This window comes from Pimephales promelas, chromosome 2 (genome assembly GCF_988280905.1).
Source record: "Pimephales promelas chromosome 2, fPimPro1.hap1.1, whole genome shotgun sequence".
Classification (NCBI taxonomy): Eukaryota; Metazoa; Chordata; class Actinopteri; order Cypriniformes; family Leuciscidae; genus Pimephales; species Pimephales promelas.
Window position 1 is genome coordinate 48800483 of NC_142770.1, and position 14075 is coordinate 48814557.

Genomic DNA, 14075 nt, shown 5'->3' on the forward strand with positions numbered 1-14075 from the left:
GTTATGGGGATCGATTTTTTTTTTTTTTTTTTTTTTTTTTTTTTTTTTTTTTTTTTTCTAGTCCTAACACACACACACACACACACGTTCTTTAAAATGTTTACAAATACACTAAGCACACACACACAAACACACCGTTGGGTTTCCATGATTTATGGAGATTTTCCATAGAAATAATGATTTTATACTGTACAAACTGTATATTCAATCCCCTAATGCTAATTGATGTAATTTAACAACTTGAACCAATGAGTATTTTATTTATAGTTAAAGTGTTGTGTTTATCTCTGGATATAGGCTTAATGTGTGTCATTGTTCTCTACAGGTTGAGTAGGTGTGGAGTCACAGATGAAGGTTGTGTTGCTCTGGCTTCAGCTCTGAGATCAAACCCCTCACACCTGAGAGAACTGAGTCTGTCTGATAATAAACTAGGAGACTCAGGAGTGAAGCAGCTTTCTGATCTACTGGCAAATCCTCACTGTAAACTGGAGACACTGGGGTAAGATCATCTCTACCATAAAGACTCTGAGTGAATAAGGATTAATATGTAGATAGTGTATAGGATATATGTTTGGCGTAAGCCCCATCCGGTGGTTCAGCGACAGATTCCTGCTTGAACCGTCAGATCCTGCCGGCGGTAGAAGACATCGGTGAGGAGTCTCCCTGAAGAGGAACATTTACATCTCTCTATATTATTATCCCACAAAACACAGTAAAACCAACAGTTAAATAAACCGGACGAACTACAAACCAGACAACAGATGCAGGATACAGTGAAGAGGGTTTTTAAAGCACAAATGTTTGGTGTAAATCAACTTGCCTTGTAACGCTTGAGCAAACAGACCCTTGCAAAAGCGTGAGCATTTCCTCAAAATGTGTGTGTGCAGCTGAAAAGAGGGAAGTGGTGTGTGTTTCACCTGAACCAGGACTGACACCAGATCAGATTTATCACTACATGATTATCATGGCCAAAATAACATACAATAACAATATATCACCATAACTATAGAAATCTTAAATAATAATAATAATGCTATCAGTCAAATTCATCTTTACTTTGTTTATTTTGTGTTATTTTGAGAAAGAAGAATCACTCTGTGAGGCCTACAAAATTGATCCAAAGACGGCGTTCGACTGGAGGCGAAGGTTTCACGTGTGTTCCGTCTTTCCCATGGCAAAGTGATTTTTAATTAAATGAATAACATTAATCGTATATGTAGGGCTGCAACTAACGATTATTTTGACAATCGATTAATCGGATAAATTATATATTATTTTTTGTTTATTATAACTAAATGAAACCCGAAAAACCACTCTTTTCTGTGTTAAAAAATCTACTTAATACAGACAACTTCATTATAAAGAAAAACAACAAATAAAAAATATATATGACCATAACCTATGACAAAAATGCTACTGTAAACTAGTGGATAACTCAGCAAAACTTAGCCTAGAAATATCACAAGTGCACAATAATTTTATAAAATCTGAACATTTAGTGAAAAAACCATTCCTTAGTGGGGAACAAATAAGAGACAATAAGTGTAGCACTAACTCTGGTAAAACGTTACACATTGCTCTTTGTATTGTTGTTATACATTCATGAAAAACATCTTTAAAATCAGATGCACGGATGTTTTAAATGTAAAGCACAGCTTTTAGTGAGGAAATAAAATATAATAGATAGGACAGAACAAGAAAGGCTATTAATAAGCTTTCATTGCGCAAAGTATTATGACATAATCATGAAAGAGCTGCACAAAGTGCTTATGCGCATCGCGAGCGCTGAATGATGCGCTTGAAGCAACACGAAGTCACAGGGCGGCGCGCAGCTCTTCAGTGTCCGCCGCATTAAAGTTAAAAGCACCAAGACTGTGTATTATACAGTATTTATGAAATAGTTTATTAATCCTTTTCTTTTAACAGTTTTAAATTTCAGTTAGGTTACTGTGCACGTGAAGAACAATTATAGTGCGCCGTCTCTAATGTTGTGAGCTAACAGACACTCAGTAGAAAGTGATTAAGTCACGGCAATAAAAGTCTAGCTAGATAGAAACCATCATAGACCTTTATCTACGGATCAATTATAATAATAACATTGAATCATCCTGGAAAGAGTTTCATCATGTTAACTGTTGTAACGCGACGCGCTGTTTGAACACCGAATAGAGAATGACTGACAGCCGCAGTGGAGGGAAAAGATTACGTCTACTTGAATTTAATGACTTAAATATACATTTCTATCTCACATTATACTATTGTCACGTCTACCTAGCTCACAGTAGCAGTGACATAGGGGAGACCACACCGTTTGTAAAGTTAAATCAAAAAATCGTTTATTTAAACATTAAATGATGAAATGAAATCATAATTCAAATCAAGAAATGCATTAAGTCAGTGAATGAGAAGCAAGAGAAAACTAATCAAAATGTAGTGCAGATCAGTAAAGTGTAAACTAGGTGTAATGCAAACAAAACAAAAGAAAATATGGTGGAGTTGCTGCCTGCCTGGCAGCCCGAACAAAGCCGAGACGCACAGCACAGAGCAGACCAAACAACTGGCAGGAGATGCTTTTAAACAGTCCCTTCCATCAGCTGCTGTCTGGTGGACTGGAAACCAACAGCTCCCTCTTCAGGCTGGGAGTAGAAGACCGGCCCAACATCTTCTGTTCATGGTGAAGTGAGCACACCTAGCACAGCAACGTCAGGCATGACACTATAGTATGGCTTCATATAGTATAAAGTATACACGATTAACGTGGGTCACCTATTTTGGTTTCAAAACGGCGAATTTTCCGAAAGGTGAATGATTTTCGTGTATGCTGCATATTGATAGCGGTTTCCGGATGCCCGCAAATTAGTTCAAACTCACGGAATCAAGAGCGCACATGCGAGACAGAAGATAATGTGCTCCAAACCGTCCGTGTTGCGCGCGCGAGACAGGGTAGAGCGGCGAGGGAGAGAGGCTGCGTGTGTGCCTCATCAAGCGAATGTAAGAAGCGCATGTAGCATATAAACAATCCCCGTGACGTAATCAGACCAACTAATCGATAATGACATTCATTGACAACGATTTTCATAATCGATTATAATCAATTTTAACGATTAGTTGTTGCAGCCCTAATCTTATGTATTAACTCGTTTTCATCTGACTCCATAAAATGAAAAAGGTTTAATAATGATCCCAGGTGAAAAGGAAATATATTTAAATTGTACTTATTTTGATATACTTAATGTATTTTAAGTGTACCGTATTAAATATGTATTAAATGTGCTAAATTGAAACAACTTCAAGTATATTAAGTGTACTTTAATATGTATTTAAGTTCAATTTTAAGGTAATAGTAATATATTTTATTATACTAAATTGTGCTAAAATGGAACCATTTTAAGTACATTTAATGTAATATAATAGCACTTATTTAAAGTGTATTTTAATACACTTTAAATCGACTTTGAAATACAGCATTAGTATATTTTTAGCTTCACACTAATGCGTTCTGAGTATATTTTAAATATAATTTCAGGTTATTAATAATGTATTAGTAGAACACTAATAGGACCCACTATTAACATATTAAAAATATATTTTTTCCAAAAAACGTTTAATATAAAAATAATATATTTTAATGTACTAAAATTACAGTTAAACATTTTAATTCAACAAAACCCAGTAAAAAAATATTTCTACAAAACACACAAACACTCTTTGAAAGATAAACTTTAATGCACTACATCAGTAAAGCATTATGAAAACTAAACAAAATACATTAACATAAAATGCATTGATTTGCAGAGGTATTAACTCTTTCCCCGCCAGCGTTTTAAAAAAAAGTTGCCAGCCACCGCCAGGGTTTTTGACGATTTTCGCTAAATTTGAATGCCCCTGCTGAATATTTTCTTCCATGAATATATGAAGATGATATATATAAAAATAAAGATCTGAGCCTCTGCTTTTTGGCAAAAAAAACGTTTTTATTTTATCTTCATCTGTTCTTTTTTTATTGCCTCTTGAACAGAGGTAGGTTTTGTCAAAAACACAACATTTTGGACAAAAAACTGAGAAAAAGGTATTTTTATCAAACAAGTGCATTTAAAAGCAGAATACATTCAGATGTTGTTTCCTTCATATCTAAAACTTTCCAAAATAAATTAAAAACATAAAATAAATGTAAAATATATCAAATTTCCCAGGATGTAAGGTAAATGTAACTTTTGCAATAAAACTTCTGCCTCTCTGTGTTCTACCTGTGAATAATGAATAATTGGAATTACAATAAACAGGCCTAGACACACACACACACACACACACACACACACACACACACACACATACACAAATACATATTACAATGTGGTAAATGTGCACAAAGAGAGAAATAATTTGACAATTACACCTTCATATTTAGACAGCCACACATAAATGCCTGCACACACACATAAATATTATAGTGTCATAATATTATACGATCTATCTGCGGCACGTCCATGGCTAGCATGAACATGTGCATCTCTCTCACTGACTACTTCGTCCCGATCAGATTCAGAATTATCAAATAAAGAGTGATCGGACTCCGAGTCCATTAACCTCCAGTACTTCAGCCATATACCTCTGCATTGTCTGTCTGATACATTCTCACTACTCCACTGTTTGAGACGATTGCGATCTGTTTCTCTGATCAAAGAGTTGCGCAATCATTCAGGACATGCGCGCGGGTCTTCCTTACCGTATACCACCTAAAACACGGATACCCGGAAAATTCCGTGTTTGGCGCAGATGCGTTTTTTCATTAAACACGGAAAATTCCGTGTTTGGCGGGGAAAGAGTTAAACAGAACACAAAATAAATAAATAAGCTAACTAACTGAAAGTAGTTCACTTTAAAAAAAAAACTTTTGCTGATAATTTACTCACCCCCATGTCTTCCAAGATGTCCATGTCTTTCTTTCTTCAGTCGAAAAGAAATTAAGGTTTTTGATCAAAACATTCCAGGATTTTTCTCCATATACTGGACTTCACTGGGAACAAAACGGTTCAAGGTCCAATGGCTAACAGTCAATTTGTCGTGAAAGCATGAGAATTGGCTCAATTGCGAGAGTCTCGTGCTGAATGCTTGAGAGTTGGCAGCCCTGACAAATCTTTTTTCGAGTCAATTCATTTATTTCGTTCGTTGAATGAACCTAATGACTCGGAAAAAGATTTGTCAATTTTGATGAACAAGTTCGAATAGGAAAATCATGAACATGCATAACAGAACAGAGCAAGGCGACCATTTGAGCTTATACAACTTAAATGTTGTTTTTTTTAAAAAAATGACCGATTGTTTCGCTTGATAAGACCCTTATTCTTCGTCTGGAATCGTTTAAAGCCCTTTGAACAGTTTGCACAGAAACTGTCTTTTGGACTTTGAACCGTTTGGTTCCCATTGAAGTACATTATATGGAGAAAATCCTGGAATGTTTTCATCAAAAACCTTAATTTCTTTTCAACTGAAGAAATAATGACATGGATATCTTGGCATGGGGGTGAGTATTAAGTTATCAGGAAAATTTTATTATTATTTTTTTTTAAAGTGAACTAATCCTTTAAGTCAAACAAAGTGAAATACAATAGCAAAAAGTAAAGTGGCCAAATCTTGAGTAAAAAGAGAAGTTCGTGACTTGTTCAGTCTGCCATAGACTCTTTTGGGGACATCAGAACCACCGAGGGAAATCTGGCAAGAATCAAAAAAACGAGCATTAGTATAAACTTGTTCATTTATAATTCTAATAAAAAGCTGTCACTTTGTTACTTAATTCAGAACACTTACTGAAGTATTAATGCACAAAAAGTCAGATATAATTATTATAACAAATAGGATTTTTCTTTATCATAAAGAATTTTCTAACCATTTCTGAGGTTTCAGGAAGACACAGCTCAGATGATCTTGGGCTTGAGCTGAATGAGCCTCGTTTCATGGACTCCAGGGCCTCTTTGAGAGATGATAATATCCCTGGAAGCTCTACAAGAAAAAATAAAGTTACATGTTACACAAAGTCAGGGCAGAACAAACACTAGTTTGTGTTCTTCATATATAATTTGTATTTTGTTTAAATGGTGAAACATATTTAATGAACCATTACTGTAACTTCCACGCTATTATTAAAGTAATTATTCATTATTAATAAAGACAGAACATTCTATTGAAAGCTGATAACGCCTTGATTAAATGTAAAAAGCTGGATACCACACATAAAATCATATAAATCAGTCCCTCGAGAAAAACACGATTATGCGATTGCATAATCAGGCAAAATACATATTCATGGAGACGCAATTTTTCAAATACGTGTTAACATATAATAGGTCACTTAGCTACTTAGCTGCTACATTTATTTATTTATTTTTATTTATTATATTTATTTAACAGGGACAGTGTATGGCATGCAGCCATACCAGAATTAGCTACAAGCTAAATTTCATATGTAGTCCCTGGGCAGGAAAGGAAAACATACAACCAACAATCCAGCAACACATATAAAACCATAAAACATCATCATACAAGCTTCATGGAACAATTGACAATCAACAGACACATATATACCATAAAAACATCACACAAATCGCCTCTCAGACAACAAGTTTCACATGATCAATGGGTATATGATTGTATAGATTTTAACCATAATTTCATTTTATATTTGAAACAATTGAATGTACTAATGTCTCTAAACTCCTTTGGGACTAAATTCCAGTGTTTAGAGGCACTGATAGAGAAGGCTGATCTTCCAAACTCGGTACGTCTGTGTTGAATGGCACAGTGGCCACTACTGGATGCCCTAGTTGTTCTCCGGCTATCTGAGAGCAATATTATTAACTCCTCTAATGGGGGCGCAGCCAAATTATTTAATACTCTGTACACTAAACAAACATTACCAAAAAATATAAAATCTTCAAAAGTAAAAAAATTATGTTTTCGAATGATATTACAATAGTGATAACTTGATGTTTTTTTATCCAATACTTTAAGTGTTTGTTTAGCGTTTGTAATGGAGCCAGTATTGTTTTTCCAGTTTGTGACCAACTTGTAATGCAATATGTAAAATGTGGGACAATCATTGAATACATATACAATTTAGCAGCATCTAGAGGTAACTGATTACGAATGTGTCTAAAATTTCTTAAATTAAATTTCACAGTAGTACAAACCTGCTTTATATGTTTCTTAAAAGACAACTGTGAATCAAGAGTAACTCCCAGATATTTAAAATGTGACAACCCGGATGTTTTCCCCATTTACAACCACATCTGGCTGATTTTCATTTTTCCTTATAGAAAAGTACAAACACACAGTTTTACTGACGTTTAGCGTCATGCAAGACCCAGAAAGCCATGTGGCAATTTTAGCCATTGCTACTGTTAATTTGTTTGCCACTTCGTGTCTGTCTCTTCCATGTGCCAGAATGACTGTGTCATCTGCATATATTAGAGTATCAACTTGAGGACATACTAATAGCAAGTCATTAACATAGAGACTAAATAATAAAGGGCCTAAAACTGAGCCTTGTGGGACGCCAACAGTACAGTTACTAAAAGATGACATTTTATTCCCAACCCTGGTACTATGTCTTCTTATGGTAAGATAGGACTCCATCCATTTCATAGCAGTATCAGAAAAAATTAAATTTGACAACTTAGACAGAAGAACATTATAATTTACTGTATCAAACGCTTTCTTCAAATCTAAAAAGACTGCTCCCACAGCACTCCCATTGTCTAGTTTTAATTTAATTTTTTCAACAAAATAGCAAGTAGCCATTTCAGTCGAATATTTTTTTCTAAAGCCAAACTGCATCGGATGAAGTATTTGTTCAGAATTTAAAAAATCAGTTAACTGCTCAGTTACCACCTTTTCTGTAATTTTTGATATCACCGGCAAAATGCTGATGGGTCTATAATTAGCAACATCAGTAAGCTCCCCTGCCTTGAAGATCGGAACTAACACTGCATCTTTCCAAGAATTTGGAAAAATTGATTGTTCCCATTCAGGGAACTTCGAGCTGCGTGTAAACGCCGTGGGAACGCCTCTGCGTGACGAGTCATGAAGCACGTATGAAATCTGTCCAATGGCGAGACGGAACGTCATAGGCGGGGTGACGTATCGACCAGGAAACTATAAAGCATCCCCGAAACACAAGCGCAACAGCTTCTGAGTCTTCACAAGCGCTCTATGTATGAATATTGTCTGTCTGTCTGATATTGTATATATATATATATTGGAAAATATGGCGAGCAAACAACAGCAGAATTTCAGAAAGTGTGTTCATCCCTGCCCTCGCTTCATCACGGGTGGGGATACACACGATCTGTGTGTTGTTTGTTTGGGAGTGCAGCATGCTCAGTCGGCTCTCGAGGGGGCCGGCTGTGAGCACTGCGAGTGTCTGTCCATGAAGACACTTCGCTCCCGCCGGGCACTCTTCGAGGAGAGTGGTTCGGTGCGCGCTCCCCGCGGCTCGGGTCCCGCTGCTGCCGAGGCACAGCGAAGGCTTGCGTCGTGGGGTTCGCAGATGGATCTATCAGCGGGGATTGAGACGGGCCCCGCCCTTTCTCTGCCCTTACCTGGTAGATCCAGTGCCTCAGTTCTCGCTGCGGGGGTCCGCGTTGCGGTTTCTCCTGCCCGGGCTGAGGCGCCATCACTTCAATTATCCAGTTCTGAGGAGCTGGATGTTGAAAGTGTGGATGCAGAGTCTATGGACTCAGTGGAGATCGGGGACTCGCCATCCTAGTCTCCCGCGAATGTAGAGCTGATGGAGGTTTTGACTCGGGCTGTGGAAAAATTAACCATTGAATGGCCAGTTGAAAAACAAGAGTCGAGAGTAAAAAGTAAAATGGATGAGAGATTTTTAAAATCACACTCACTACCTCCACGCCGGTGTTTGCCATTTTTTCCCGATCTACACACCGAGGTGTGTAGATCGTGGAACAAACCAGTGTCAGCTAGAATTTTGACACAACAGACCTCTATGTACGCTAATATTGCTGGGTCTAGGGGACACGGTTATGGGGCGATGCCGAGGATGGAGGAAGTTTTGGCGAGCCATCTTTCTCCTGAGACGGCATCGTCTTTTAAAACACCGGCGTTGCCCACCAAGCCACTCAGAAATACTTCGGTTTTGGTGGGCAAAGCTTATTCAGCGGCGGGACAGGCAGCATCTTGCTTGCATACGATGGCCATCCTCCAGGCGTATCAAGCAGATCTGCTGAAGGATATGAGCGAGGGGGAGGTCGTCAGCACTGACGTGATTAATGAGCTGCGTCAGGCGGCAGATATTTCTCTCCGTGCCACCAAGGAGACGGCCAGATCAGTCGGCCGCTCTATGGCAGCCCTGGTGGCCACGGAGAGGCATTTATGGCTAAATCTGGCTAATATGAAGGAGAAAGATAAAGCTTTTCTCCTGGATGCGCCGCTGTCGACCGAAGGTCTTTTTGGTGGTTCTGTGAACGCAGTGATTGAGAGATTCCAAGAGGGAAAAAAGCAGGCGGCGGCGCTCCAGAAATGTCTCCCCGTCCGTACTCATCCTTCGGGGGCTGCTGGGCGAGAGCAGCCCCGCCCGTCGGGTTCCTCGCATAGGGCGCAGCAGAAGAAGAGCGTCGCGTCTCGGGCTCCTCCCCAGCAAAACTGGGCTGAGACGCGGCGTTCTCAGGCGAGGTCTTCCCGGGATAGAACCGATCTGAGGACGGTTATTGTCGCCAGGAAGGCTTCGTCGAAGAAGTCCTGACGCCACTGGTGTCAGGCTACTGAGGGTGGTCCCCACCGTGAGACAGAGGTGTTCGCCGCTGAATCCGGCGCCCGCTCTCTCTCGGTGCCCTCAGGGGTTCGTTCTGCCAACCCTGCCTGTAATGGAGGGTGCAGACGGTCCCAGCGAGCGATTTCCCGAGGGACGCTCGTTTGCTCCGAGGAGCGATACAGAACGGTCGTTGAACCCTGCCTGTGCGCGGTCACAGGGCGCTGTTTCTGTTTTAAAAACTACTCCAGAGGCCAGTCTCGAGAGGCTGGTACCCTTAGTAGAATTTCTGGTAGAATGGGGAAGTCTTCCAAATATATCTCGTTGGGTCCTGCAGACTATCGAACGCGGGTACGCGATCCAGTTCAGGTCGCGTCCACCTCGTTTTCGGGGGATTTTGCCCACAGTGGTGACCCCCGAGCAGGCTCTGGTTATGGAACAAGAAGTGAAAGCTCTGCTAATGAAGGGGGCGATAGAACGAGTTCTTCCTCCCGACAGAGAGCTGGGGTATTACAGCCGGTACTTCATTGTTCCGAAGAAGGATGGGGGGCTGCGCCCGATTTTAGACCTGCGCCTCTTAAATCAGTCAGTAGGGAAGCTCAAGTTCAAAATGCTGACTCTCAAGCAGATCGTGTCACAGATCAGGTCCGAGGACTGGTTTGTCACGATAGACCTAAAAGACGCGTACTTCCATATCTCCATCCTTCCGCAACATCGGAAGTTCCTGAGGTTCGCTTTTGGGGGCGAAGCGTACCAATATCGGGTCCTTCCATTCGGCCTAGCGTTATCTCCTCGAACCTTCACGAAATGCATGGACGCGGCCTTGGCTCCGCTGCGTCTCCAGGGCATTCGCATTTTAAATTACATCGACGATTGGTTGATTCTGGCTCAATCAGAGCATCAGGCGATTCGGCATCGAGATGCCGTCCTCGCCCACATCAGAAGGTTGGGGTTGAGACTCAACGCCAAGAAGAGTGTGCTTTCGCCAGTTCAGCGGACCACTTTTCTAGGCGTGGTATGGGATTCGACGACGATGCAGGCACGTCTGTCGCCGGCTCGTATAGCCTCGATTATCTCGACTGTCACGCAAGTGAAGCTAGGCCAGTCACTCACTGTAAAGGAATTCCAGAGAATTCTGGGTCTGATGGCAGCAGCATCCAACGTGTTACCGTGCGGCCTGCTGTACATGAGACCACTACAGTGGTGGCTCAGGACCAAGGGGTTCTCCCCGAGGGGAAACCCGCTCCGCAAGATCAAGGTCACGCGACGTGGTCTCCGTGCCCTGGCTATGTGGAAAGAACCTTGGTTCCTGTCCCTGGGACCTGCGCTGGGAGCTCCGTGTCGCCGGGTAACGGTGACGACGGATGCCTCTCTCACGGGCTGGGGAGCGATCATGAGTGGTCGCTCGGCCCGCGGGCTGTGGCAAGACCATCATCTCCGATGGCATATAAATTGTCTAGAGATGATGGCGGTGTTTCAGGCTTTGAAACACTTCCTCCCAGACCTCAGAGATCATCATGTTCTTGTCCGGTCAGACAACATGTCTGTGGTCTCTTACATAAACCACCAGGGGGGTCTGCGCTCACGTCCATTGTACAAGCTGGCGCGCCAGATCCTGTTGTGGTCCCAGGGGAAACTTCGGTCGCTGAGAGCGATTTATATCCCAGGATACTTAAATCGGGGAGCGGACATCCTGTCGAGGCAGGGGCCGAGGCCCGGGGAGTGGAGACTTCACCCCGAGGTGGTGGAGCTCCTTTGGAGACACTTCGGTCGGGCCGAAGTGGACCTCTTTGCGTCCAGGGAGAACTCACACTGCCCGCTGTGGTTTTCCCTGAGTCCTCCAGCTCCATTGGGGCTGGATGCGTTGGTACAGGAGTGGCCGAGGGCACCCCTGTACGCTTTTCCCCCGATTGCTCTGCTCCCAGGGGTTCTGGAAAGGATTCGCCAGGAGGGGGCCAGTGTACTTCTGGTGGCCCCCCGTTGGCCAACCAGGGTATGGTTTGCGGACCTGATTTCCCTTCTCGAGGGTCCTCCTCTGGAGATTCCGGTCAGGAGGGACCTTCTGTCTCAAGCGGACGGGGGGATACTCCACCCCCGTCCGGAACTGTGGAGGTTGTGGGCTTGGCCTCTGAGGGGGCCCAGCTCATAGATTCAGGTCTCTCGACTGAGGTCGTGGAGACCATCCTCCAGTCCAGAGCCCCATCCACGAGGAAGTTGTATGCCTCGAGGTGGAAACTGTTCACCTCTTGGTGTGGAGAGCGACAGTTGGATCCAGTTAACTGCCCGTTGCCGGCAGTGCTGGAATTCCTTCAGGAACGCTTCTCCACAGGGTTATCGTACTCCACACTAAAGGTGTACGTGGCGGCCCTATCCGCTTACCATGTCCCTTTGAGTGGAGCTTCTCTTGGGAGACATCCCCTGGTAACCCGTTTCCTTCGTGGTATCCTGAGGCTGAGGCCGGTAGTGCGTACGAGGGTACCGACCTGGGATCTAGCGGTTGTGTTGGAGGGGCTCTGTTTAGCCCCTTTCGAGCCCATTGATGAGGTGCCTGAGAAATTTCTTACTCTCAAAACCATCTTTCTCCTAGCCATCTCTTCCCTAAAGAGGATTGGAGATATTCAGGCGCTGTCGGTTTCCCCCTCGTGCTTGGAATTTGCTCCCGGTATGGCGAAGGCTTTCATCCTCCCTAGACCGGGGTATGTTCCGAAGGTTCCAACTACGGTTGTCAAACCTATAGTGCTACAGGCCTTCTGTCCTCCTCCGTTTCGGACACCAGACCAGGAGAAACTAAATCTGCTCTGCCCGGTGAGGGCCTTAGACGCATATGTCCACAGAGCTGCCCTGTGGAGGGAATCAGAACAATTATTTGTCTGCTTTGGGCCTCCTAATAGAGGTTCTGCGGCGTCTAAGCAGAGAATGAGTAAGTGGGTGGTCGAGGCCATTTCACTTGCTTATGAGTCCTCTGGTCAGCCTTCTCCCTTGGCTGTCCGGGCTCATTCAACCCGGAGTATGGCTGCCTCTAAGGCATTTGTATCAGGAGTTCCCTTGTGTGACATCTGTGAGGCGGCAGGATGGTCTTCACCTCACACATTTGTGAAGTTTTACCATCTGGACTTCAGCTCCACCCCTGGGGCTCAGATGCTTTCGTCAGAATGTGCACTCTGATATTCATACAACGGACACCTGCTCGCATGGCGGCGTTGGTATTAGCGTTCCCACGGCGTTTACACGCAGCTCGAAGTTCCCTGAATGGGAACGTCTCTGGTTACGTATGTAACCTTAGTTCCCTGAAGGGAACGAGACGCTGCGTGTCTATGCCATACTCCCAGCATGCCCGTGAGCGCTTGCTTCAGTCCTATCAGAAGCTGTTGCGCTTGTGTTTCGGGGATGCTTTATAGTTTCCTGGTCGATACGTCACCCCGCCTATGACGTTCCGTCTCGCCATTGGACAGATTTCATACGTGCTTCATGACTCGTCACGCAGAGGCGTTCCCACGGCGTTTACACGCAGCGTCTCGTTCCCTTCAGGGAACTAAGGTTACATACGTAACCAGAGACGTTTTACCGATAAGTTAACTAGGTGTGTAATGGGAGTGCTGAGGGAATGAATATTGTTCTTTAGAAATGTTGAATCCCAATTAAATATATCTTTTGCCTTTGAGAACTTTAAAGTGCTTAATGTCTTACAAATTTTATCTTCAGAAACTTCAGTTACCTTAAAAATAGTCTTATTATAATCTGGTGTTACTATATTTTTACTTCTTGCACCAAAAGTGTCAGATAAATTCTGCACTGATGCGGTAAAATAAGTATTAAATACAGAAGCTATTTCACTGGGATCATTATTTAAAATTCCATTAATCTTCAGCTCATAGCCATTTCTCTGATTTCGCTTGTCTTTCTTTATTAGTTTATTTATATTGCTCCATATCAATTTACTATTTCCCTTTCCGTCTTTAATAATATCCATAAAAAACTTTGCCTTTGCTTTCCTTAGTTCATTGACTACTTTATTACGTAGGTTTGTAAAAATGTGTCTGTCAGTAATTGATTTAGACTTCAATGCTACTTTCAAGGCAAAGTCCCGTTTTTTTCATCAGGTCACACAAATGGTCATTAAACCATGGTAGGTTACCCTTACTCCATCTGTTTTTAAAAGGTTTTGTATATTTTTCTTTAAGTCTATTTATTGTACCAAAGAAGGACTCGCAGGAGGCATCTATATCATCTGTGAGTAAAACATCTCTCCAATCAGTTTGGCTTAGTTCTTCCTTAAATGCATTCATGTCACGTTTCCCTATTCCATAAGCGT

The 14075-nt window shown here is 42.3% G+C and overlaps 1 protein-coding gene across 10 annotated transcripts in view; it reads left to right on the forward strand.

Annotated features, from left to right (window-relative positions):
- The window catches only part of LOC120473870 (NLR family CARD domain-containing protein 3), a 67125-nt gene that overhangs the window by 23528 nt on the left and 29522 nt on the right, over positions 1-14075 (forward strand). For all 10 annotated transcript variants that reach the window (XM_089119079.1, XM_089119080.1, XM_089119081.1 and 7 more), the window contains one exon: positions 326-499. In XM_089119079.1, the coding sequence (XP_088975205.1) occupies positions 326-499 (174 nt within the window). The remainder of the gene's footprint in view (positions 1-325; positions 500-14075) is intronic.